Raw genomic sequence first — 27,429 nt, 5'->3', positions numbered from 1 at the left:
TGGTCTAGGGTGAGACCCAGGTGTCAATATTTCTTTAAGTCATTGTCATTGATTCCAACAATGAGGACCACAACCTGGAAGAAAAGTGGACAGTCACGACAAGCAGCAGTCGGCCAGAAGAGACACACAGACACACATGCGACAGACAAACCCGTTTCCGGTATTCACAGGCTGAGCCGCTTCCCAGGCCTTCTTCCTCACTATCCTATTGACGATTCTCTTTTCAATTACCTGAGATATTCCAGTGTCTTTCCAATAAATCCTCCTTTTATCCTAAGCTAATTTAAGTTGCATTTATGTGATTTGCAAACAAAGAAGTCCATGCTAGGTCTCTGTTTTTGTGTGCTCAGGCTTAATAGATTTTTACACTTGTAGCATAGTTCCTCTCCATTCATGGCCTCGTTCACTAATGTATTAGGCAATAATGCCCACAATATTCCAGATTCTCTGTTACTTACCAGAAATAATAAACAAAAAGACCTTTTATTTGAGCAGCTTCCACGCCACTGAGGGAACGGGCATATCAGCAGAGACAGCAACACAAGTGTTCTAATAGGAGTACTGGCTGGTTGCTGTGAGACACACTGAACAAATGTGTGGTCTGGAGGAATCATGGAAGTCTTCACAGAGGAGGTGGCCTCCGGGTTGCCTCTGGGGAGTGAATTAGTGTCATCTGGTAGACAACAGAGGGCCGACAGGAAGAATTACATAGCCAAGGACCCAGAGTTATAAGACTGTAGGGCATATTAGGGGAAAAACAGTCTTTCTGTTATGGCTGGGACTGAAAATTCATGCTAAGGATTGGAGGGCGGAAGACAGAGACAGAGGACAGACCATAGGCACTTGCATTTACCATGATAAATATTTGAGGTTTTGTCCTGCGGCTACTGCAGAGACTTTGGAATGGTCTGGATAGAGCAGTGCTCCGAACAAGTTTGCACGCTGGAAAAATTTCTCTGGAGAAGTGATTGGTCAGCGTCCAGTTTGCCAGGAAGGAATCAAGTCAGGGGGCCCTCACAACCGTCCAGGAGAGAAATGGCAAGATGCCCAAATAATGCTGATAGTGAGAACATATTTTAAAAACTTTCGAAGGCAGATTCCCTTGGATATGATAACCAATTGAGATCCATTAAAATAGAGTGTGTCTGTGTGGGGAGTGGTGGGGAAAAAGGGATGAGGATGAAGCCCTGGAACAGGCCTACATATAGGGAACATGGGGGTATACAGGTAGAAGAAAAAGTGCTTCCAAAGGGAAAGAAGCAGCCTCTAGAGAACGCGGAGAGCATGGTATTGTGGAAATTAATCACGTCTTCAATATCTGTCCCGGCTTCAAATACAATGCACTCATCCGTCACCTAGGGTTCATTTTCGTTTTCTCTAGACTTTGAGACAAGTCAGGGGAGAGAACTGGTTAAACACAACTGAGGGTTGCTGTTGTTCTCTGAGCCTCCTCCCAGGCCCTGGTACGGCCCCCCCACCCCCTGCCAAGCCCAACTGTATCCCCCCTTTGGTAGTCTGGAAGACCAGAACACTGCCAACACGGAGAGGGAGAGTGCACAAAGTACACAACTAGATGCCTGGTGTTGACTCACTTAGCTCTGATGACAGTGGGATGAAATCCAGATCAGTGCTGGGTTTGTTGGCAGAAAGGCCTCCGTGAGGAGGTCTGGGGAACTCCAACAGGGAACAACTGGAGTAGGTGGAAATAAGCTTCCTTGAATGGTTATGTATGGTTACGATGTGGGGCAGTGATATTCATAAGGTGGGACTCTCGGTCTGGCTCTCAGAGCTCACGTGAGATTTTTATCTCTATCATTTTCTTTGTCCTTCATGGGGCCTTTAGCTTAGCAAATAGTTCTTAATTAGATTTTAACTCCTGAGTAGGTATATAGTTTTTTTTAATTTTTATTTATTTATGATAGTCACAGAGAGAGAGAGAGAGAGAGAGGCAGAGACACAGGCAGAGGGAGAAGCAGGCTCCATGCACCGGGAGCCCGATGTGGGATTCGATCCCGGGTCTCCAGGATCGCGCCCTGGGCCAAAGGCAGGCGCTAAACCGCTGCGCCACCCAGGGATCCCCTGAGTAGGTATATTTGACTAATATATTTGAGCCTCTACTACACCGTCTGCACACACATAATATCCCATATCCATATAATATATGACCACAGCTGTTATGGAGCAGGAGAGACGAGGAGACTATTGTGACACAGGTGTATGGGGGAGATGTGGTGACGGGGCAGTCTGGTGAGTAAGTTTTTCTTTCCCCTCTGAATATATCTCTACTGCGGTTCCTTATTATATTTAGAGTAAAATCCAAAAACCTTTTACTCAGACCATAAGGCCTGGGTGCCTTGCCTCCATGTCATCTTATGGTCCCTTCCCTTCCTTGACTAGGTTCCAGCCACTCTGAACTTTTTTCTTCTTCTTTCTTCTTTCTTCTTTCTTCTTTCTTCTCCTTCTCCTTCTCCTTCTTCTTTTTTCCTCCCTCATCAAGCAGACAAAGTCCTGGCATTCCGGTATAGACAATTTAAAGAATATCTTTGTTAAAACTAATGACACGCTGAATTTAAGTTAGGGCTTGAAGTCTGGGAGAAGATGAGAAGTCATTTCTTAGAAATGAAGAATAGGAAGAGAGCAATTGCGGAGGAGGAAGCAGGAAGTCTTAGGGGCCCGAGTGGAGGCTGGAAGAAGCAGCTGCTGCTAGACGACCCTCTTGGTCCCAGCAGTTTCCAGGATGTGCCTCCAGCATCCACTGGGCAGTCAGGATCTTCTTTCCTGGGATGGGAACTAGAAAGGCAGAGAGGAGAGTTGAGAACATTTGCGAGAAGAAACTGAAAGTGTTCCTGAGTGAACCATTCTCACATATACTCTCCAATATCTACTTATCGAGGGCCTGAAACCATCTTTCAGTGGCCTAATCAGATAGGGGTAACTAGCTCACTTGAAAATTGAAATAATGCATCAACAACTTCACTTCCTTTTATCCTCTTAAATACTGATTACAACATTTGGCCCTAAAGGAAAAATGCCGTATCCTTTAGACCAACAGTCTCTGAACTCTTCCATTATGGAGCAAACTTGAACAGTACTGAATTTCCTATTAAATTTCAGTATTCGTCGTGTACCTCTTTTGTGCCCACGCTAGATAGTGGCAAAACTGGTAGGTGAGCACAGTGTGTGAGTGTGGTACCTGGAAGGGCATAGTGCTGGCAGAAAGGGCAAAGGGCATGATTCATGCTTGTAAGTTAACATATGTATTCTAATAGTGAACTAGAAGGAAAGGTATTAAATGAATAATAATGTGAGCCAAAAAGGAAATGAAGAGTTTTAAATTAGACTGGAATTGTTCCAGTCCTTACCAACCCAAATTAAGAGTGGAATGATGTCATGTACACAGAACTCATCGATTCTGGTAGCTGGGAAGTCATAGGTATTTGGAACACTGATTTCTGATGAAGGGGACACGGAGGAAGGGGATGCAGTAAAGTAATAGTTCCTAACAGCAGAGCCTAGATACAGAAAAGAGAGCAAAGTCAGACTGGTTAGCGGGTAAGAAAGCCTGGTTTTCAATGACTCATCAATAAGATCTGAAGGCCAGATAGTCACTGATGAAAGGAAGGAAGAGCTGCTATATTTTCATCTTGCCTCACTTGAATTTGCCTGCCAGACATCCATTCTCTTTTCTTTGGGTAGTAACATCTGACTTTTCTTTGGGAAACCTCCTCTATTTCAGTGTGTGTGGTCTTGGTGGGACTGCCAGCGTTGATGGGTCCTGCTATGCCCTAGGCAAGATGCGAACACAGGCATAGACAAAGACTCTGAGCAGAGCAGAGTGATACCAAGTTGGAAAACATGGAATTGATTCATCTCAAGGGCACTGCTCTGTAGTGACGGCCCACAAGATTCTGTTCCATAGAGCTCTCTTGACAGGAGAGTGATTCCTGCCCTCATTCAGGCTAGGATTTAAACCTTTCCTTACGGTCATTTACTTTTAAATATTTATGTATTTATTGGTTTTATTTGGCCAAAGTCGGTATTCTATACTTGCAAACAAAGGATCCCAGGAAAAAATATCCTAGACGTTACCTAGTGGATTACTCAATGCAGTCACAGCTAGATTATGGATTTCTTTCATTTTTTATAAATTACAGTATTTTTATACTCCACAAAACTTTGGGATTTGAGGAGAATTTAAATTTAATTTTTTTGCATCATGCCAATTGCAATGCAGAATTTGGATGTGGTGTAAGATTTTGAATAACACACTATGCCAGAGAAAGGCATAGGCAGGGTCCCAGGGATATGTTAAAAATAACCTAATCCAAGTGAAGGATTTCTTTTCCTAATTGAGGGGATGCCTGTAAAGGAGAAAGGGGTAAAGATAAAAATCAAACAAGAAAATGCTAATTGCTAACCTACAACGACCTAAGAGATGTGAGAATGAACCTTTTAAACATACTTAGGTGTGATACTTGCATTATTACTACATAAGAAAAATATTCTGTTTGTTTTCAATGTATACTGTTGTATTCAGAGGTGAAATGATGTGACATAAGGATTTTCTTTAAAAATATTCCAGCAATAAAAGCAACATCAAAGAAATCATGAAATCTAAAACAAGTACAGCAAACATGTTTATGACTTCATGGGGTCCCTTGTCGTAGTAACATTCTATTTTTGTGTATGTTTAGGAGATTCCAAAGTCAAAATTTAAAAATATCAAGTGAAACACTTTTAAGAAGTTAATAAACCCTTTTGTGTATGTATATTCTTGCACTGACATTTAGATCCTTTCATTATTTTTGAAAACCCCCTTGGAAATTGTGTCTTTTGGCAATGGTTTTCACCTCATCTTTTGTAACCTGCTCAGTCTCATGATTTATGAAAAATTTGCTTATTAGCAGTGACCTGCTGCCAATAAATTACTTTATTAAGCTCTCTCTTTGAACTATACTCCCTCTTCTAACATGTTCACCTACACCCAATGGAAGACCAAATGGTAGAAACTCAAAATGAAGAAGAAAAAGCCTATGCCTAACTAACTTAATTTTGGTGTTCAACTTTTTAAAATGCTAAAATAATGTGTCACTGAAAGATACTTTGCTAAATGTGCTTTAGGAAAAAAAATGACTTTTCAAATATTCAAACCTATGTAAAGATGCAATGGTGCCAGATTACACTCATAATCTTTGCTTTGCCCTTGACGTTCAGGTATTTTTTAAAAAAAAACAGCTAGCCTGGTAAAGTCTTATTTTATTTTTATTGCTTCTACTTTTTAAAAGCAGCCAATCCTGGAGAACAAAGGTCACATAAAACAAAATGAGTCACTACCCAAACTATGAGAATACCAGTAAGAACAATTATTGCACATAAATCAGACCGTAGGACTTCATTCTCTTGCTTGGATATGGCTAATACAGTCCATCTTCTCACTTTTTGCAGTGTTTACTACAATAATGCAAAATTTGGTTAGTCTGCCTGTAAAAAATGATTTTGTTTTTCCTCCAATATTTTGTACTAATAAGAATCTGCCTTTAAAACATAGCTAGTTCTGCCTCATGAACCTCAGAGTTTCATTTTAGAGTGAATCTTCTAATTATAAAGCCATCCGGTGACAGCATGGACAAAAATGGCATTCTGGTTAACACTCAGTACAAAAGAATATAGATGTCTGAGTTTAAACCAATGCACATCTCCCCCTAAAAATGGAGCAATATGTATAAGTTACTTATGACATCATTTCATCTAAAACATTTGATACAGACTTATTATTCCAGTTTGCAGAGACAAATTTATGTGCTAACTATTCAGAGAGGAATATAATATCATCTGTTAAAGAAGGCCAGATAGTCTTAGGCAAGTTAGTTTTCAGAAGCAATCAGATCTTAAAAAGTCCTGATGATAGGCGACACCAATTGGCATTTTCTCAAACATTCTGCTAAAAGAAAAGAGGGAAGTTTGATAACATCAAGATCGGCTTCCCTTTTGTAAAGTTTTCTTAAATCATAACTTCTTTTCTATAGGAACAAAAGCAGCATGGCCCTATTTCAAAATGGGGACAAATAAATACTAAATAGAACTGAAAAAGATTTCAATGAGTCCATTTCATATGATTCTTCTACTCAACTTCAGGAATGTTATGTGGATTTGTTTAGGAATTATTGAAAAAGCAACAGGAAAAGGAATACAGTACTTTTTTTTTTTTTTTTTTTCCTATTTGGTCTGTGAATTAAGGGAAAGGTGAGGTGCTAAAATATAAGAAATGTTGTTAACCGTACTGTACTCACGGGAGAAGCAAACTATAGCTAGCTTGTGTTTTGTTTATTCCCCCCTTGTTTTAAGAAAAGATTTGAGGCAGCTATAAGATTGGTAAGCAAGGGCATCGTTACTGACAAAAGACGCTCTGCAGTGCTTGAGAACCCATGAAAGGATTTTCCCGGCCCCTTCTTTATGTGTGTCTGTAGCTCTCAAACAGTGATTGTGAAATGGTTCAATGGCAAAAACTGGCCTTCTGCTGTCAGCCAGAATGCTTCGGGGGCAGATCAGCAAACAGTATACATCAGTGACTTCTGCAAAGTATTTTGCATCTATGGGGTTATTCCTCCATCATTCATTCCCTCCACTGAGGCTGTCTGGGCCATCCTTCTCATGGGGTTGGATCTAGCACGTGAGGGCAGTACCTAGAGCACACAGAGGAGGAAACGTGTTTCAGCATCGCACACATTTGTACGGTCATGAATTAGCAAGACAAGCGGCTAATGTCATAGAAATTTAGTTGATGCACGTATGGAGGGCACTTTTAAACAATAAATACAAACAGGTGATCAATCCACTTCTGACTGGCTTTGGATATGGGAACCCCATCCATCTGAGAACCTAGAAGATGGATTGTTATGGACAATATAATGAGGATGGAGAAAGGAAGAGGATCTAGTCATGGCAAGGACAAGGATATCTTCCCTAGGCAGAGTAGGCTAAAGATTGTACTAATTCTGGGCAGCCTGGGTGGCTCAGTGGTTTAGCACCTCCTCAGCCCAGGGTGTGATCCTGGAGGCCTAGGATCGAATCCCACGTCCGGCTCCTTGCATGGAGCATGCTTCCCCCTCTACCTGTGTCTCTACCTCTCTCTCTCTCTGTGTCTCTCATGAATAAATAAATAAAATCTTAAAAAAAAAAAAAAGATTGTACTAATTCTTTAATTTAAGGGAGGACTGAAAAATAAAACCAGAACTGAACTACGTAAGGAATGCTTTCTTTTTTTCTACCGTACAACATACTATTAGTGATTTTTGTATATCTATTTGCATTTAATTCATCTATTTAGTAAATTGTGCACTGTTCATTCCATTATCCCTTCACTGTTGTTTTAAGGTCCAAAGCTAAAAAACTGCTTCTGTAGTTGTGAAAGAGGGATCTCTTAATTGAGTTGCCTTCTTCAGGGTAGGCTAATAGGGCTGGTACAGTTAATAATGCCAGGCCATTCATCTCTTTAACTGTTAAAGGTTTACTTCTAGCTCATAAGAAATCTCTTGAAGACCTTGTTGCTCTCCAGATCAACTCCCAAGGACCCAGAGGTACTTTCTTCTTATGGTATACCCATAGCTATACCATCTTGGAAATGGGGGTTCCATTTCCAGGACAGGGGGAAAAATGCTCCTAAAATATTGGCCAGAAGTGACACACTTTATTTCTTCTCAAGCCTGTTGGTTAGTACCAGTTACATGGCCCCAACCAAACCAATAAGAGTGTGCCACAGAGTGGTTTGTGAATACCCCCGTACCTGCCACATCTGATTACTAAAAGTAAGATCTGTGCTAAAAATGACTAGAAAATGTAAGTAATACCTCTTTTGGAAGTCTTTCTGAAACATTAGTAAATATAAAATCTTAGGGAGCGGGAGGGGGGTGGTAGGCGTGGGGGGGGGCAGGAACTTGCTGAAAGGGCACATTGCCAGGCCCAGGGGTCAAGGTCAGTTTTGTAGGGTTGAGATAGAAAACGAGTGCCTTAATCAGGCTTATTCTGATTAAGGAATACCAAGGAATACCTGTAGCATGATGAACACAAGGAAGAAAGATCCTATACTGAATGTAAAAATTCTCTTAGGGCGCTGGATGAAATGAAACTGAAAATCAAAAAGAGGTCATGTGGACAAGCCAGCGTCTTTTCAAGTTACCCCTTCGATGCTACAGAGGAGTTAATTCTGTCCTCTTGTCAAGGGGAGTTGGACAAACGTCCCCCCGACCCCCTGTAGGTATGCATACAACACTGCCAAAACGTTTCTGTGGAGAATCATGTTAGATCAGGGACTTTGTTCAGGCTCCTCACTTTCTCCTCCAGTTTTCTTTCTCTTTTGCCAGTTATTATTGTACTTGACTTGGGGAGAACGCAATAGAGGAAAACATGTTTGTTTTTCCTCCAAGCCCTAAAATAGGGTCTTTCCATTCTTTCTTCTCAGATTGTTACTGAGGCTTCATGCTCATTAGTAGTTATTCTTTGGAGAGAAATTTGGAAGGGAAGAACTAGATGATAATAGGAGTGATTTTAAGTGTAGGCATGCACAAAAACTTCTTGAAAAATCAGGTTGCGGTATGCATTCCTATTTTAGATTTGCCCCTGTTAACATCTTCTCAATAAACAGGTGCATACACTTCCCCAAGCTGTCACTGTTGTTTATTTAGCCTGTATGCTTCAAAATCTACTGATGGATGATACCCAACCAGCTTGAAGCTTGACTTTCAGAAACCAGAGACTTAAAAGTTTTAATGAGACTTTCTTAAAGTATAGTCTCACGGGTTTGTTAGAATGGGAGCACATCTCTCAATGATACTGTAAGAGTATCACATTTGTATGTTAATTTTAGTTCAACAAATAGGAAAAATGATTATGAGTAATAGCTCTCAGCTTTCAGATAGTTCTTTTCATGTTCAAAGTGCTTGACAAACATTAATTAAATCACTGGCAGTCAAATTAGATAAATATGTTCTCTGTATGTGCATAGCTGTACCTTCCGTGCACACAGTATTCTAAATCACATCACTGCAGATCAAACACTTTTTTGCCATCTGAACTTGGTTGGCTGACACTGATTCCAAGCAACAGATAATTACTGGAAGGGCTAATCATGAGGAGAGATTATGTAAGCTTTCTTTGCTTTTAAATAAAAACATGCATTTATCCTTGTAAAAGGTACAGGATGAACCACAGTGTAAAATGCTCTGTCTCTAGGCCAGAAGGTAACAATGACAAAGCAAATTCCTTGCATTGTGCTGTTGGAACAGCTAAACCATAATTTAAAGAGATCATTTGAACAACAAGAGAGTACATTTTATATACTCTGGGCTACTAATATTTTGGCGTCTTTAGCACCAAAAACAAGGCGGCTTTTCAGGCTAAATATGGTGTCGATTTCAGCAATATGGTAATTGTTCATTAATGCTAGGAATCCTTGGTCACCACTGACTTGAGAAGCATTTGGGCCAGCAAATTACACATAGTAAATTTCATGATTATTTTTAGAATAACTTGCACTTTTTTCCCTCCCTTCGCTGAATTTAATGAAGCTTTCCAAACCATCCCAAGAGATGAACTGTTCCCAACAGACCCCCCGAACGAAGTATATTCCAAATAAAAAAGAGTGCTAATAGTGTTCCATCTTTGAATAACACCTAATGAATTAACACACTCTACTCACCTACACCAGGCAATTGGGGAGAGGCATGCACATGCATGTGTGGAGACAACTTAGCCGGAGTCAGGCTTGGTTTCCTTGAGATGCTCAAGCTGCACCAATATGAACGGAGGGGACTGAAATTTCTCCTTCCATTCTGACTACCAAGCTAGTCTAGTCTGTTTCCAGGGGGGAAGACTCTTTGTTAATTGTCTTAAAATTTGCTGAATGGAAGAACGTCTAGTTCAACCAAGTTGTCTCTTTGGAAAGCCTGTGCGACAGTATGGCTTGGAGACATGATAGCTGTTCATGTGGATGTGACAGATTGGTATCTGTTCTCTTCTGTAGAAGTGCTAACCTGTATGCCTAGGAACTTAAAATCTGAAAGACTCTTCTCCATTACTAATAGCAGGAACCTGGAGTTCACCGGAGGGGGGGGGGGCGATGTGATGTGCTCAAGGTAATATCCATGGCCCACATGGTTTAGATGTGACAGGTGGCCATAAGGGAAGCATAACCAATACGGTACTACATCTGCTTCAGTGTTTCCACTGTTAGGCTCTTGCCACATCTCATGGGTGAGAGTGAACGTTTTCTGATTCTATTTAGAGCAGGGAGTCATTGATGGGGACTGATTTTTAGCCCAGAAAAACATAGAAGATATGTCTCCATGGTATAAATTTGTTCTCCCTTCGGTATGGAGACAAAATATTAGACCTGGCTGGGAATGTTTATATGGCTTTGAGAATTTAATAGTATTCCAAATGTAAAAGGCCTTGAAGGGAAAATAATAAAATAAAATAAAATTTGTATATTTTACTTGTGCTGATTCTTATAGTCGAAGTTCACTGCATTCATTTCATCACTTCTTCACACCCTGCCTTATGGGAACTCTTCTCTTGGAGGTCACACACGACATCTTTTCTGTTAACTATACTAGCTTTTACTCAGTGTTTATTCTCCTTGACCTTTTTGCTGCATTTATCACTGTGGACTCTCCCCAACCAATACCACTTACCACCCCTCATAGACATTTTTGTCTTCTTTGCTAACCCGGCCACCAACCTTGTCTACCTCATATCGCCTCCTGCCTGGATTGTCATGCAGGCAGGCTTCCATCTGGTCCTCCAGGTCCTAATCTCTCTCTTCTCTAATCCACAATGCCAGTGACTAATCTTCCAGATATCTACACTTTAATCTGATCCTAAAATCCCTTCTTACCTATGGGGCCTTACATTTCTCTCTTCTTTCATCTTACTTTCTTCTTGGCTCTTTACGTTCCAGAAACACTTGTTGTTTTTAGTCTCAAAGACATTAGGTTTGACCTCTCCTTAGAGTTCTGCACTAGTTTACTCTCTGCCTGAACTTCTCTTCTCCAGGTCATCCCATGACTAGTTTTTTCTTTCACTCAAGTTGTTGTTTAAATTTTCCTCAGAAAGGTCTAACCTACTCTCATACTCATTTTTAAAAAAGATTTATTTATTTTTTTGATGAGAGAGAGAGAGAGAGAGACAGAGACAGAGAATCTCAAGCAGACTCCCTGCTGAGTATGGAGCCTGATGGAGGGCTTGACCTCATGACCCTGAGATCATCACCTGAGCCAAAATTAAGAGTCAGATGCTCAACTGACTGAGCCATCCAGGCACCCTATTTTCTTCTACTCATTTTGATGCCTTTACATTTAATTTTCTTTAGAACAATTATTACTATTTGGTTGTCGTGTATTTATTTGTTCCTCTCTGTCTCTCCCATATAGAATGTATACTCCCTGAGAGTAGGAGCTTTTTATTTTATGGCTTTAGTTCCAGAACATAGAATTTAGAGATTAATGAAAATTTGTTGAATTATGAACACTGTGGATCATATCATTTCTAATCCATCCAACTCTATTCCCTACCATTCCTATAATAAGTACATGGTACAGTCCCCACAGGTTGTTCTCACTATCCATGGAATTTATTTTCTATTGTGTCAGGAGTGTTGACTTTTTTTCTCCGAGATTATGAGTTTATGAAAAGGAGAGGCCGCTTTTTTTTTTTTTAATACTTTTCCAGTCCTCCAGGCCTACCAGAGTGCTGAGCAGCATTTGGTATGTATTTAGCAAACACTTATTGATTTATTTCCGACTGTAACATTATATACTGCACCACTGAGCACTTTTACATCAGTAGGGCTGAAACGGAAATAAAAATAAGTCGACCATAAAGCACCAGCATAAAGCCCATGACAGGGTGAGAGCTTTCTTTCTTACCTTTTAATTCAACTTGAGTGGCAAACTAAAGTTTTCTGGAATGAAGTTGTGATGAATAGGAAAGCATACCTTGGGAAAATTTCTTCCTTCTCTAGCAATGGAGAGGCTGACCATTTTCCAAATCCTTTAGAAATAGAATCATGGAATTTTGTAATTGAATTATCTAGTCCTTAATATCATCTAGAGTCTATTTTTTTCATTTTCCAGATGAAGAACTGAAGCCCAAAGAGGGTAAATTCCTTGCTCAATATTACCTAAATTGGAAATAAAGCTAGTATTCAGGCTCAGATCTCCTGAGCCTTTGAGCACCCCTTGAGCGCTGATCATTTTCCAAATCCAAGGTGCTCAGGCCTATGCATAACGTTACTGACTCTTGCCATAGTCCTAAAGTCCTCTCGGACTGCTTACTCTTCTTTGGTCCCCGTATATACTCCCTGAACTCAAGTCTTCTCCTTAGGCATTTATATGACTAATATTTCTTTTCAAATCCCAGTTGCAACTTCAGAAGTTGTTGTCTCTTGTCTTGTCTTCAAACCTCTCCCCTGCCAAATCCACCCAGAATGATCTCGTATTAGCTCAATTAAATTTCTTAGGCTTAAATTCAGGTCCTCCATGATTGGTTCCACCTTACCATTTTGGCTTGGTTTTCTATTGTTTCTAAAATGAACTTCCTGTTCTAGTTCAACTGATCTCCTAACTCTTCCCCACTCTTAACTTGCTTGTTTTCTTCCCTGGACCTTTGTTCAAGCAATTTCCTTTACACCAATCCAAATTCTACGTTTCTTTCTTTCTTTTTTTTTTTTTTTTTTGTCCTTTTAAGAAATCTTCCCTTAATTTATATCAATAATTTTAAGATTTGGACTTTGTGATTGAATACCTGCCTGTTAATGGTGAATTGTTTATCTATTTGTTTCATATTTTACCTCCCCAGTAATATCATAATTTTCCTGACAGTGGGGACTTTTTTATATTTACGCTCATGCACAGCTGCTGGCACCTCCTAGGATGAATGTGTTTGGTTGGGGCATGGCCCCACAGGCCTGGCCAGAATTGCCTGGATTATAAAGATGAACACTGACCAGGTGGGATGGAGCTTGTGAAATAGGAATCCTTGAAACCAGTGGCACAAAAATGGCCTCTGAGAGCAATACCTCCCTAGTTAATGCCGAGTTCAGTTTCATGTATCCCTCAGACCATGTACACAAAACTGCAAAGGCAAAGACTTCGGATGTAGAGTAACTTTACATAATGGGAAACTATAAGCCAGAGGCTGGCAGCTCTGTGAGACAGGAGATCTGAGCCCAAATATTGGCTTTATTTCCAATTAATCTAGGTAGTATCGGGCAAGGAATTTACCCTCTTTGGGCTTCAGTTCTTCATCTGGAAAAGGAAAAGATTAGACTGCAGGTGATATCAAGAACTAGATAACTCAATTATAAAATTACATGATTCTATTTCTAAAGCAGTGAAATGGAGGCCACAGTCTTTAGAGTTTTTCATACACTTGTTCTGTGATAGGATTTATCTGTTTCCTATGTAGTTACCAATCCCGCTTCTAGCTTTTGGCACTTACACTTTTCTTTTCTTTTTTTTTTCCCCCAATTTGTACTAAGGAAGACGGACAGATGGTTTATTAGGCTTTCAGATGCACGTAATGCAGTTGTTCAATTCAACAATGGTTCTAAACTTTGAAGGTCCACGTAGAGCCTGGATTTTGTTTAGAATGGGAGATCGTTTTGACTCTTCAATTTAAGGATAATAACGTTTATTCACACAATTTAAAACAACTTGTGGATACAACTCCGAAGACCTAATCAGTTTCCTTCATTTCTGAACTCACTTCCACATCACACCCTAACTCTCCCAAGTTGCAGTTTTAAAACGAAGTTAGCAGACTTCCAGTTACATGTGCATTATTTGCCTTCTCCTGACTCATTTAACCCACAAGCCCCTTCCAAGTGGAAGATCTTTCAGTTCGAAATCACAGGGATTTAAATGCGGAAGGGACAAATTCCTCATTTTACAGATAAGAAAACAAAGAGACCTAAAAGGCCCTGGTGCTTTTTCTACTGTGGATTCTATCAATCTAACCAGGTATTTCATCCAGGGAGTGAGGTTAGGTTGCAGGGAAAAAAAAACATCCAGAACTTGTGAATTGTAAGCCCAAACAGAAAACGTCATTCCTTTAAAGTGTAGAGTGTTAATTAATACACTGTCATAAAGAGAAAAGTAGAGGCCACCGTGCGACTCGAGGGTGGTCACCACCGCTCGCTCTTTGTGCTTTCTAGTTCCTCAGTGCGACTTCATGTAAGTGCGGACGAGCAATGCCTCAATACCCACCACGCATCCTAAGTGGGTGCGGGAGTCCGAGCCGAAAGCACAGACACCGTGCAGGTGAAGGAGAGCCTGAGCCTCCCGCAGGGGAAGGAGGACGCGGGGCGAGCCGACGTGGCAGCAGAGGTGCGAGCCGCAGACCAGGTACGGGCGGCCGCGGGGGGCCGGGGAGGCGGCAGGCCTCGGGGCCGCGGGGGCCGGGCGGGGAGGCGGCAGGACGCCCGCAGGCCGAGGCCCAGGCCGCTCTGGGGAGCAGCGGGGACCTCGCGGGGGAGCCGGCAAGGCGCCCAGCGCGAGACCACGAGCCCGCAGGCTTGGGGACGAGGACGCCCAGGCTCGGGAGGCCCGGGGGGCGGGCGGCGGGGGCGGGGGCGGGCGGCGGCAGGTGGCCGGGCTGCGGGCCGCGGGTTAGAGACCTCGCGCCCTCGCGGGCGGCGCGAGCAGGGGGCGGGGCCTCGGCGCGTGGGCGGGGCGTGGGCGGGGCGTGGGCGGGGCCTGCGCCTGACGCGCCCGGAGGCCGCAGCGGCCGCAGGCCGGGAGGGGCGGCGGCGGCGGCGGCGGCGGCCGCGGGGGAGGGGCGCGGCGTCAGCGCGTCGCCGGCTGGGCCGCGCCGGTGGCCAGGAGGGAGAGCCGAGGAGGAGGAGGAGGAGGAGGAGGAGGAGGAGGTGAGTAGGCTCCGGGCTGGGAGCCGCGCGGGCCGGCGGGGAGGCGGGGAGCGCGGCCCCTCCCCTTCCCTTCCCGACGCCCGCCTCGCGGGGCCGCGCGGCGCGGAGTTCCCAGGGGGCGGCGGCGGCGGCGGCGGGAGCGGGGGGGGGGCGGGGGGCGGGGCCGGGCGCGCGGGCGGCGCGTCTCCCGGGCGCACGCGCTGCGCTCCCCGCGCCGCCGCCGCCTCGTGCCCCGAGCGGGGCGCCCCGGCCGCCGCCTCGCGGGCCCGCACGCCGCCCGTTTTCGGATTCGATTCTTTTATTTATTCATTTTTTAAATTTTTTTATTTTTTTGAGTTCTGCCCGCCTGCAGCGGCCCGGCGCGCCGCCGCCTCCTGGTGCGGCCCGGGCTCGGCGGGGAGGAGGGCGGCCGGCTTCCCGGGGGCGGCGCGGGCAGGCCCGGCCGGGTGCCCCCCCCCCCCACCCCCGCGCCTGCGCTCTCGCTTCCCCCCCGCGCCTGCGCCCTCGCTCCCCCGCCCCCCCGCGCCTGCGCCCCCCCGCGCCTGCGCCCTCCCCCTCAGCCCCCCCGCGCCTGCGCCCTCCGCCCCTCCGAGGCCTGGGACCCAGGCCGCCCTCGCTCCGGTCTCCCCCGCGAGGGTCGGGCGGGTCCTGCCCGGGGTCGGGCCCCGGGCTGCGCCGGCGGGCGGTCCCCTTAGCTCCTGTCCGTGCAGCCTTGCCCCCTGCAGCGAAGTCGCACTTTTCCGCACTTTTAACCTGTAGGCCCGAGGGAGGCTTTTCTTTTTCAATGTTTTTCCCCTTCTCTCTCTCTCTCTCTCTCTCTCTCTCTCTCTCGCAAATGCAACTTTTAGAGTCTCCTTCTGAGAACTGTGCTGCATCAGATGATCTCTGAGATAATTCGTAAGGTAGCGCCCGCAGGCAGCGTGATGGGAGGTTCAAGGAGGAGGCTTCACACTTTTTTTTTTTTTTTCCTGCACCTGTAGCCCCGTTTGGCCTGGAAAGCGTTGGGTTGACGGTGACTTTCCGGCAGGGGCGGGTTGCAGCTCTTGCAGCCCCCGAGCGCTGCCGCGGCCCTCACGGTGGTGGCTTGGTGCCTCCGCCCCCCCCCCCCCCCGCCCGCCCCCGGAGTTGATGTTAAAGCCCAGCGCAGCAGCGGTCAGGTAAAGAAGGAGCTGCTGCAAAGACCCCAAGGATGCCGCAGAGCCATCCCCCCCCCCCCCGCATCCTCTCCACCTGTTTGACCTCAGGCTGCAGCTTGGCAGTAGTTTCGTGCAGAAAAGCCGCCAACGTACGGTGCTGTGCGGTGTTGCTGCATTTCGACCCGTGCATCCATTCCAGGTCGGAGAGCGGATTCCTCTCAGCTCTCACTTTCTTACACATCTTCCCTTAGGGTCTGGTATTGAATGAGGCAGCTCTAGCGTTGAGGGTTGGAGGAGGAGGAGGACCTTTTGAGTCCTGCAGCTTTTCTTTGACGAACTCGTAAAGCTGAACAGGTAAAAAGCTGAACCACGATGCAGAGATCTAAAATAGGAAACTGAATTTTTAGCACTATTAACTTGGGTCGTTAACATGGCTTCTTTACTCCTGTTTTGCCTGTTGGCATTTCAGTCTTACATACCACATAATCACAGAAATGTCTTTTTTTTTTTTTTTTTTTTTGGTAGGGGACTCTTACAGTTTAATCCGACCCCCTTATTTTACAGGGAGAAAACTAAAGCAAAGAAAGTTCCTTGAAGATATTTAACAGAAGTTGAATAGAACTAGTTGACTTGAGAAACTGAATGCTTAAGCCTGTAATTCAGACCTCCCCAACGAATATTCTTGTACCCAAATTTGTTTTGATTATGTTACTTTTTAAAAAAGCCTAGCAGTGACTAAATTTCCCTTTTTCTTTTTCCTGTTTTGAGTATGTGCCTTAGTTTGTGTCTTGGACAGATTAGATACAAATGATACAGATTATTTATAGTTAGGACATGTTACATTCTATCAGCTGAAAACAGTACTTTTCAGTTTGTTTGAAAGCAGTGATTGTTTGCACTTTAAGAGTATTTTGTACTTCATATTCTTGGTTCAGATAGTCTGTTTCAGTTCCAGGAGATTGGCATTTCAAAAGTCTTTACATATAAGACTGTGGTGTTTTATAACCTCGACTTTAGGGAGGAGGAAAGGTGCCGTACACATGCAGTAACTGAATTCCAGTATCCCCAGCCAGCTTCACTTTTTCTCAGTCTCAAATGCAGAAGTCCTGAAGTTCTTGCTGGGGTGGGGTGAATTCTTTGCATCTCACATGCCACCATATTTCAGCATTAGTAAATATTTCTTGGCTTCTGTGCACTTTGCCTAGTGGGGGCTTCATGAAAAACCATGTCTTATTCTGTGTATGCCTCGTGTCAGGTGTAGCAGATGCTCCCTAAATGCTTGTGGTCCTGTTGGGCTTGATCAAACATAAGGTAGCCGCGTGCCTGGAGGTCACAAACCATGTTTGTATAAATGTGAAATAAATTCATTTCTTTTGTGTGTTGAATCAGATACTCCATTAGGCCTAATTCCAATATTGAAAGAGGTAGCAGGTAACAAATATTTTAGAAAAATTGGGGGAATGAACTGAACATGGAGAATTTTATTCTTTAACGTGTATTACTCTCTTGTAAAATTGGGTAAAGGACCGTTATTTACATTTTTTGATAGAACATCTCATTAGAGCTAAAGTAATACGAATTTTCCAGTGAAACTTTCCACTGGAGTAAAGTTTGACAACCATCAATTGAGTGACCCTCTAATTGTTACTGTAGGCCACATTTTGAAGTTTTGGTTTCACTTTTATAAAGCTACATTTTTCAGCATATAGACCTTCGTAAGGATCATGACTTTTGGGGTCCAGACTACCTTGGCAAGCTGTCTTGAAATGATATTTTAGACAGTTTTATGCTGTATTTGATAGGGCATTCTGGTGATAGGGTAAAACAAAGCAACCCAAAACCCTCTGTGTATTTTTCTCTTAGGCTTATCTCCTCTTTCTTTAATAGATCAGAATACTCTGTTTTGTTTATTTTAAGAGAATTAACTGAGGAAAATTTTTAAGCATTTCTTTTTGGAAAGTACCACCACTGCACCCTTTGAGTAGCTTTGGAAGAGAATGTTTGAGCAAATGTAGGGCCGATTCCTTAGAGTGATTCCTATTTGAATATGTAGGATCACATAAAAAATAGCCTTCACAGGGACAATACCTTTGAACGACATGCATTTTTTTCTGTGAATCTTACCTATTACTGAAAACAATTGAACGGTACAGTAGGGTGGTATTTATAGGAAGCACATCATTTCACATGTATCATTTCTGGTTCTTTAGCCAGTCCCAGCCTATATGTCCTACCTACTGCCAGTCCTATCCTCTTGACCCAGTTTTTGAATTGATTTTCAAGACTGAAAATACATGAACACCCCCCCATCTACTTCCGGAGGTGGGATCAGGAATTAATTCTGGTGCCCTAAACATTAATTGCTCACAGAAGTATGGTATCTCACTGTATCATTGGCATATATATGCAGTTTGACTAGGAGATTCTCGTTTTTGAAGACACTTTACTCATCCAGAGTTTTGAAATACATAGCATAAACATTTTTAAGTAAGGTGTGTGAGGCATCTAGAATATTTCGATACAGGTTTGAATGGAATTAGGATGTAAATTCAGTATGAATTAGTAAGAATATCTAATCCTTTCCCCTCACACATTAAGGTCATACTTAAGTCATTTAGACATTTATTTTGTTTTTTTGAGTATTTATTTATAAAAGTAACAAGCAGTTCCACAGCCTTTCTTTTAGTGTTAAGTAGTCCATAAGTTGATATATTTTCTTGTGTTGTTTCTTTTTGCATTCCAGATCCCTTGTGGGCCTGAAACCTTATCTTAAGCATGCTTAAGAACCCTTGGTCATCTGACTCTCCCTGCCATCACCTCTTCCCCTCAGGGAGTTGGGACCTGTTTTTGTCACAGGTGGATGGTTGGGACTCTGTTTCAACTGGGGCAAGTTGGCAAGATACTGTGATACTGCCTCCAGGACCTGCACTTAACCAGATTGACCCCTTAGGTACTGAGAATAGGCTACCCGAAAGTTGGGCTCTTTGGCTCTTATGATTGGAGCCCATTCTGAGGGTCAGCTCTTCATTCGCATCAGGCTCTACAACACCCTGGTCATTACTTAGATCCCTTTCCGGAGTCCACAGCTGTAGGATTCCTTGCCTTCTTAGCGGAGTCTGAGTCATGTATTGGGTGATTTTTATCCACCATTTTCAGTGGCAGCTTTTTTTTTTTTTTAAGTGTTTGCCTTTTCTACCTATTCTTCTCTCAGTTTTGAGCTTTCATTTGACCAAGTAGCTGTTGTACTTTCCCATAGCACATATGTTCATTATTTGTCTTTCCTTCTAGACTATGTGTACCCCGAGTGTTGAGACCGAATTTGTGCTGTTCCTGGTGGTGTCCTTGGCACTCAGTACAGTGCCTGGCACATAGCAGGTGGTAAATAAATATTAACTAATATAAAATTCATCCTAACAGTAAGTCTGTTATCAATATATGGGAAATTTTGAATTCACATAAAAATTTAGACATTTCATCACCATCATTAGTACTACATACAGTCTGTATATTTTAAGTTATAAGCAAATCCATGTAAAAAATAGCTTCATCAGTCATTTGGCAGGGCATTTATTTAAGAAGAAAAGGTATATAATTTTCACCATGTATTTTTAGGTATTGCACATTTCAATTTTTCTTGAGTTTGATTAACATGTATATATACTATTTCTTACATATTGAAGTTTTATGGCACTATAAAGAAGTGAGTTGAATGGCCCTCTTTTTATTCATTAGTAATTATATTACTAAAGAGTAAATTCTCATTAAAAGGCCCTTAAGTGCCTGCTCATAAAAAAGAGGGACCTTTGGATTTTGTTGTCCATACAATCCTAGTTATTGTTTTGAGGCAAGCCATCAAACTCTTTAGTAGTCTAAACCTTTAATTTGGTTTCAGAACAGTAGTCAGTCATGTATTGAATACCCAAATTAACCATGCCTTTAACAAGTAACGCTAACACTCTGTATTAAAAAGGTAATGACCATAACTTTTCTCGTAGAATTTCTTGTGCTAATTTTTTGAAGAGGACTTATGAACTACATTTCCTGTATAGGCCTGAATCTCATACTTTTAATGATGGTGGAGTATATGTCTGTGTAGAGACGAGGGAATGACATTTTTTTGTGGTGGTATTTTTAAGTGGACAGTTTACTAATTATGTTGAGGTAACATTTTACAACTCTAAAAGGAAAACTTCAATTATCTGAATGAAATGAGGTACATGAAATTAATTCAGATAAATGGGGGAATCCTAAGTGTAAATGATGCATGTCAAGAGACATGACCTCAATCTTGATTTTTTTTTTTCTATATATCTCTAAGCTGCTTTTACATTACTAGATTGTAATTCTTTTTTTGTGATGGGCAGAGGTAAAATATGCTTCGTAGTTGTTTTTTTTTTTTTTTTTTTTTTTCCTTTGCCACAAAGGGAATCCAGAATGTGGTATTTTGTGACAAGTATAAGTGCTCATCTCTCGCCTGTGCTGCTCTGCCCTTTTAGGTGGTATACCACAGCCTTCCATTTTGTCACCTTCCTGTCAAATGTCAGATGTGTATGTGGATTCCTTGAGAACGTAATTTTTTTTTTTTTTTTGGTAAAGATTTTGTTTGTTTATTCATGAGAGACACAGAGAGAGGCAGAGACACAGGCAGAGGGAGAAGCAGGGTCCATGCAGGGAGCCCGATGTGGGACTCAGTCTCGGGACCCGGGGATCATGACCTGAGCCAAAGGCAGACGCTCAATCATTAAGCCACCCAGGTGCCCCGAGAATATAATTTGTTGGAAATGGAAGCCACACTCCTCTGTCCAATCACAAGATGTTTATACCTCCTAAAATTTGAGTTACATCAAGTTTAAGATGAATTGAGCTGGGTTCCTTCCCAGTCCCCCTTAGGGTTTGATATTAAGCAGTATCTTATGATGTAGGACCTTAAAATAGCAATAAGCACTGGGGCATAACCCTTGGCTTTTATGAATTCTTACTTGAAATGAAAATTTTGCTGATTGATAAGAGTTTAGGAAAGCTTTAGGAAACTTATTTCTTCTGTCATTTACTACATTTGTAGCGTTCCTTGGCTCCTGGCATCTGAAAGCTGTTGTGTAAAGAGTAGATAGTCTGTGTAGCTGTAACGATGTTTTCCTCCAGGCATTTTTTGTTTTGTTTTTAAACAGAGTTAGGGTTATCTCAGCTACAGAGATGTGTGCTGATACCTACCTAAAGTGGATTTGACTTCTTTTTTTCAGCATTACCTGTCGATGTTTTACCTAAAGCACCTGAGAACATGTCTCTTTATTTTCAGCATATATCAGCTTTCTTTTTGTCTCTTGGTCTTTGAAATACAAGATGATTCATATCTTGATTGCCTTGGGTAAATTGGATATGATATCAGCAAGCTCTGTAACCAGACCTTGTGAGCAATTCCTAGGTCATTGCCTGAGACCTTCTTAAATACATGCAGGCAGTGTGATTGAAGAGTTTAGGCTTCAGGGTCGGTCCAAACTGATTTTGACCCTGTACCATTTATGAACAGCATGCCTTTGGGGGAAGTTAGTTACTTTTCTGGGTTTCAGTTTTCTTAGAGTAATCTTAGCTGGATTGATTTGTTGTTGTATGCAGATAAGTGTTTAATAAATCAGTGAACTATCTACCTAGATCATAGACTATTTTAAAAGAAAGTAGATTTTGTCCTGTTTGAAGACAGAAATAATCAAATTAGTAAACATTTTTACAAACAGAGGTCTTGCTCAGTTGAGTTTATTTTTTATTTTACTTTATTTATTTATTTATTTAGTTGAGTTTAAAGCTATGGAAGACTTGTAACCATCGATCTATTTATGTAGAGAGAATATGTAGCATACTTGTTGGATTAAGACAGACTTGGATGATCGAGCACTGGGATAACGTTGGGCAGGGAATTTTGCCTTCTTGACTCAGTTTTCTTCTGTGAAATGGATAAAGTGTCAAGAATAATAAAGGGTGAGAAAGGATAGTAGGTTGTTGTAAACACTTAAGAGATGAGGTATGCAGGATAGTAATACCTGAATCCATAAATGCTGATGGTTGTTATTGTGACCTCAGACAAGTGACTTTCCCCTTATGTCCCTCAGATGTCCTCCTCGGTAGCATGAATATTATCAGAGAACTAGTAAAGTTATTATGAGGATTTAATGAGTTAATACATGCAAGTGCTCATTATTTGTTAATTGGTATTACATTATTAATGCAGTTTCAGAGTGCATTGGGCCAATTTTGAGTTAAAATGAAAAAAAATTTGTATAGATATTTAATATAATTCTTTTTTTTACATATAATATGTTGGGGGATATTTATTATGGATCTAGGGATGGCAGCTTATCATTTATAGCTTTCAGTGTTTCCTTAAGACCATAGTTCTCAAATTGTGATGTGCAGACCCATGTGAGTCACAAGAGCCTTGAAGGGGATTGTGAGGTTAAAATTATTTTCATAGCAGTAATGACTTTTTGCTGTTTCCACTGCTTTGATGTTTGCCTTGCTGATACTAAAGCAGTGGTGGATAAAACTGTTGGCATCTTAGTTTGTATTAAATGGCACTGGCACGAGACCATACTAATACTCATTTTATTCTTTACTACCATGCTCCTCCAGTAAAAAAAAAAACAAAAAACAAAAAAACAAAACAGAAAAGCCAGTTTCACTGAAGAATGTCCTTGATGAAGCAGTAAAAATGATTTTATTAAATCTTGATCCTTGAGTACACTTTGACTATTCTTTGTGATGGGGTAAATATCCAAAAAACATTTCTGCTGTATGTCCGGAGTACATTGGTTGACACAGGAAAACCCTTCTGTGATTTTTTGAGTTGTAAGCTGAATTAGTCATATTTTGCATGGAACATCATTTTTACATATAATAATGATCACCAAACTATGATCATTTAGACTTAGATATTTGGCAGTCATTTTCTTGAAAATGAACAAAGTGAGCCTGTCACTTTGGGGAAAACAACTGATAATATTTGTTGCCAATGATAAAATTTGAGCTTTCAAGTGAAAATTAAAATTTTGGAAAATTTGTATTACCTGCTGTGCCCTTGACAGCTTCCCAGTACTTAAAAGATTTTTCCGATGAGATAGGTGGTGATATTAATAAATGTGAGTTTTTGCTATGGTATTAATTAATTAATTAATTATGTCAAGATTTGGAATATAAACGTAATGTAAGAAACCGATATTTTCAAAGTGACCAATCTTACAAAATTGTGGGTACCCTTATAAAAAACGCAAGTAACAATACAAAGAGTTTATGTGATAATAGGTTGCATATGATAGATAACTGTTAAACTCCTCTACTTGTCAAGTTTTGGTGTAGTATCAAAGGAGAATGTTCACAACTATCTGAAAAGGCACAATTAATATTAACATATACTTCTTTTTTCTGTTACAGTCAAAATGTATCACAACAGATTGAATATAGAAGCAGATATAAGAATTCATCTGTCTTCTATTAAATTAGACATGAAAGAAACTTACCTTTTTTTTTAGGAAAGTACTTTTTCATAAAATATGTTATTTGTCATATTAAACATGCCATTAAAATTTTAAAACAATGTATAAACTCATTTAATTTTTAATATGGAAAATATTGATAATTATAACTCACAAAAACTCTAGAGTTCTTTTTTTTTTTAAAGATTTTATTTATTTATTCATGAGAGACACACAGAGAGGCAGAGACAGGGGCAGAGGGAGAAGCAGGCTCCATGCGGGGGGGGCCGGATGCAGGATCATGATTTGAGCCAAAGCAGGTTCTCAAATGCTGAGCCAACCAGGCACCCAGAGAGTTCTCAATTTTTGGGAACACAACGGAGTCCTGATACTAAAAAGTGTGAACTATTCCCTTAAGGGAAGGAGGCTAGATTCATCAAATGAATAAAGTTCTAAAATTTTAATCTTTTACGTATTCCTTTGGAGTATAGTCTACATGCCTCTGCTTTCTTTTCTTGGTGGTAAGGGTATGTTTGCTGCATTTCTATGTCATTCCCCAGGTGGACATAGGGTTCCTGTATGTGTTGTTGAAGATTTTCATTTTTATGCTTCATGCTACCTATATGGTTGCTACTCAGAATTGAGATACAGTTAATGGTCATTTCAGTCAGCCTATTCGTTTCTGATACTACTCATTTGTTTGTGTTAGAGCTATTGATGCAGTTTTCAGAGTTGTTCACCATGGCTGTCTATATGTCAGGGTTGTAGTGAAATTCACTTTGCTGAAAATGAACATTTTCTCTGAAGTCTTTACATGAGGCTAATCTGTCCTGCTATAAAGTCTTCCTGACATTTCATGGCTATTTTTTAGTACAGTCTACAACTTACGAATATGTTTGTGAATTAATTGCTTGCAACAATATAATATGAATTACAGATGGGTTCTATAGTGTGGGCATAGCCTCATAGTGGACTATTCACATGGGGGATTATATCTCACTGCTGAAAGTCTAACCAAATACATTTCCCCATTGTTGTCAGACAGTGGCAAGAAAACCCTCCTTTTTCTCTTACACTAGAAATGGGATTGTTAAAGCTTTGATAGAAGCAAGGCAGTAATTCCGAGGCACTGCTCAAGAGACACAGGTATTTTGAGCAGTCCAAGTGGGTAAAGGGTGATGGGTAGCACTCTCAGATGAAGCAGATGCAGAAACTTTGGGCTAACTAGCAGTGATGAAGGGAAAAAGGAGAAGGGGGTTCTGAATGCTGCTGGGGCGGATAAATTCCCTTTTGGAGCAGTTGCTAAAACATGACATGCCTTAACATGGATGGTTCTAGGCTGGGAAATCCATGTCTTATAAAATGTCTTGTGCTCTTATTTGGTTATTGTGTGAACTGAGCTCAAGAAACAGAACGATGGGCCAGTGGGGAATGGATGTGTAGGCCAGAGGTTTGAATGTAAAAGGAAATCTGTGAACTCCAGGAGCATTCATGATCAAAACTGGTAGTGGAGGCCAGGAGAATGTTGGAATATGCAGACTGTCCACAGGGCCCTGAACAAATTCATTTTTACAAGGTGGTTGTCACAGCACGGTTGGAACTAGCTTATCAGCCAGCACAGATCGGTCAATGACTGCTGTGACTCTGCTTACTACCCAAGGGTCTCTAGGGGGAAATAGAGTATTTTAAGACTCAGATTAGTGCAGGAAACCTGTTAACAGAGAATGGTAGACATAAAGCAGAAATCCAGGGATCTAGAAGAGGCCAACGTTGGAGAGGTATTTGATTTGAAGCCGAGCTTCTTGGTCTTCTTCCTGCCCAAGGAGAATATTGACTCCATGGATTGAGGCAAGGCTGAGCCAAAGTGGAAAGCAGAGTAACTTAACTGTCTACACTGGAGTGGCAGGCTTCCCCAGAAGTATTTGTTAAACGAATGGATGAAGTTAACATAAGGGACCAACTGGGTCATTGCACCTCAGGTTCTTAATGCGACAGACACTAGACACTAGGTGTCCTATTAACCTACCTACTTGATAGATATCCTCTAGGTCGGGTTGGCAAGCTTTTTTTTTTTTTTTTTTTTTTTTGGAAGCACCAGAGAGTAAAGGTATTCTTCTTTATGGATCATACAGTCAGTGTTGCACCTATTTAAGCCTACCATCATAGCATGAAAGCAGTCATAGAGACATACATAAATGAGTGAATAGCTACCGTTCCAGTAAAATCTTATTTATGGAAACTGAAATGTGAATTTCATACAATTTCATGGCACAAAATATTAATTTTTTTAAAGAAACTTTTTCAACCATGTAAAAATACAAAATCTGTTCTTAGATTATGGCTGAACAAAAATAGACAGGTGGCTGAATTTTGGCCCATGGGCTCCAGTTTGCTGACCCTGTTTTAGTCAAATAAATCACTGTCAGTCATAATGCTGAAAGCTTAGCATTACTGAAATAGAGATTCTCTAGGACACTGCTATTGGTGACATTGTCTTGTTTTATAGGTGACACTGATGATAAAAATCCGTTCAAGAATTTAGATGTGACATCTGCAGCAGGTTCAAATCTCTCAGCTGTAAGACAAAGTGGATACTTCGTAAAGATTTTCATCTGTTATGCACAGAGCCAAAATCCGTTACTGAAATGGTCTGAGTGAGCTGCCTGCTGGGTCCAGTGATGCACTAGTAGACAAAGAAGTTGAAAGAGAAGGATGGCATATTCTTTGGATGACTGGCAGAGTGTGACACCAAAATGGCATCAAGCCCTATGATTCCAAGGACTTCATGATTAAATAAAAAATGTTTTTTTTTTTTTTTTTTTTTTGTGTGTGTGTGTGTGTGGGAGTGGGTAGTTGAAGTAACTTTGATCTTTAACTCCGGGAATGTGTAATGTATTATCATTCTATAATACACAGTAATTGCTTTGGTAATCAAACTTTAAAGGTTGTGTCTGTTTATGGAATTTATGTAGTTACCACTTTTTAGTATTGGGTTCTCTTACTTTAAGGAAACTACAGTAAGGAAAAACCTCTGATTCAACTAAAATAACCTAAAAAGGTTAAAGACTATCATTTTCACAAGACAGTTTTTGCTCTGGGGGATTCTTGAAATTTTGCTCTCCTGCAGCATATATAAAATATGTTTCTGGGGTGCCAGGGTGGCTCAGTTGGTTAAGTGTCCGACTCTTGATTTCAGCGTAGGTCATGATCTCAGGGTCATGAGATAGAGCCCTGTGTCAGGCTCATGCTGGATTTGGAGCCTACTTAAGATTCTGTCTCCCCTTTGCCCCTCCCTCCCTGCCTCTCAAAAAAAAAAAAAAAAATGTGTGTAAAAAGTTTGTAAAAAGCTGCTGTACCCAGAATTTTCTAAGAAAACATCCTTTTTGTTAGGCTTTTGAATACAATAGTAGTAGAAAGTCACACTATACAATACAATACTACAGAACAGTTAGTTGAATTAAAAAATTAATATCTTTAGACATGTTAACTAAAGTCACTTCACATGTTTTTAGTGTGAATTGAAAATACACTGGTACTTTTTAGAACCATTGCATCACAAGAAAACCAGGACATCAGAGTATTCTCTGAACCAAATCAAAATCTTATTTGGTTAGAGCCCCTGCTTTTGGTTTATATCCGTTTATTCCAGTTGTAGAGGATTTGAAAGCAGTTCTGGGAAATGAAGTGGGTGGATTCTCAATGTTGAATCCCATTTTTTTTCTTTTCGGTGTATCTTCAACATTTTTTTTATCTTAGCATTCAACAAAAACCCTAGCATCCCAGGATATAAAACATAGATTATATTTTATATAGTTCATGCAGCTCATCTACAAACAGAAAAAGATTCCCTCATGACTTACCTTGAAAGCTGTTCAGGGCATATACTATTCAGGGCATATACTATTTTATT

At 41.3% G+C, this 27,429-nt stretch overlaps 1 protein-coding gene and 2 long non-coding RNA genes across 20 annotated transcripts in view; 2 read left to right on the top strand and 1 right to left on the bottom strand.

Moving 5' to 3' along the window:
* Positions 1-2,432: 2,432 nt before the first annotated feature.
* LOC140611953 (uncharacterized) lies at positions 2,433-18,271 on the bottom strand. The gene is made up of 2 exons (XR_012013269.1): positions 16,160-18,271; positions 2,433-2,790 (listed from the first exon to the last, which is right to left on the bottom strand). It is a non-coding gene; the product is annotated as an uncharacterized lncRNA (long non-coding RNA).
* GTDC1 (glycosyltransferase like domain containing 1) overlaps positions 14,161-27,429 on the top strand; it is a 427,409-nt gene continuing 414,140 nt past the window's right edge. For 6 of the 15 annotated variants that reach the window (XR_012013265.1, XR_012013264.1, XR_012013268.1 and 3 more), the window contains exon 1: positions 14,232-14,399. Coding sequence is in view for 9 of the 15 variants with exons in the window: in XM_072789077.1 (XP_072645178.1) it covers positions 14,246-14,399 (154 nt within the window). In the remaining 6 variants the exon portion in view is untranslated. Of the gene's footprint in view, positions 14,400-14,899; positions 14,919-27,429 lie in introns of those variants that run through there. The other 9 variants (XM_072789074.1, XM_072789075.1, XM_072789071.1 and 6 more) reach the window with 8 other exon arrangements.
* On the top strand, positions 16,046-26,335 carry LOC140611954 (uncharacterized). Of its 4 annotated transcripts, none has more exons than XR_012013271.1 (4): positions 16,046-16,410; positions 18,800-19,006; positions 19,345-19,434; positions 26,026-26,335. It is a non-coding gene; the product is annotated as an uncharacterized lncRNA (long non-coding RNA). The 4 variants fall into 4 exon arrangements; XR_012013270.1 differs by having other exon boundaries at positions 16,060-16,410; positions 19,345-19,431; XR_012013273.1 differs by lacking the exon at positions 18,800-19,006 and having other exon boundaries at positions 16,104-16,410.

Source organism: Canis lupus, chromosome 20, assembly GCF_048164855.1.
Source record: "Canis lupus baileyi chromosome 20, mCanLup2.hap1, whole genome shotgun sequence".
Lineage (NCBI taxonomy): Eukaryota > Metazoa > Chordata > Mammalia > Carnivora > Canidae > Canis > Canis lupus.
The sequence above is the reverse complement of the archived record's forward strand: the minus strand, read 5'-3'. Positions and strand labels throughout refer to the sequence as shown.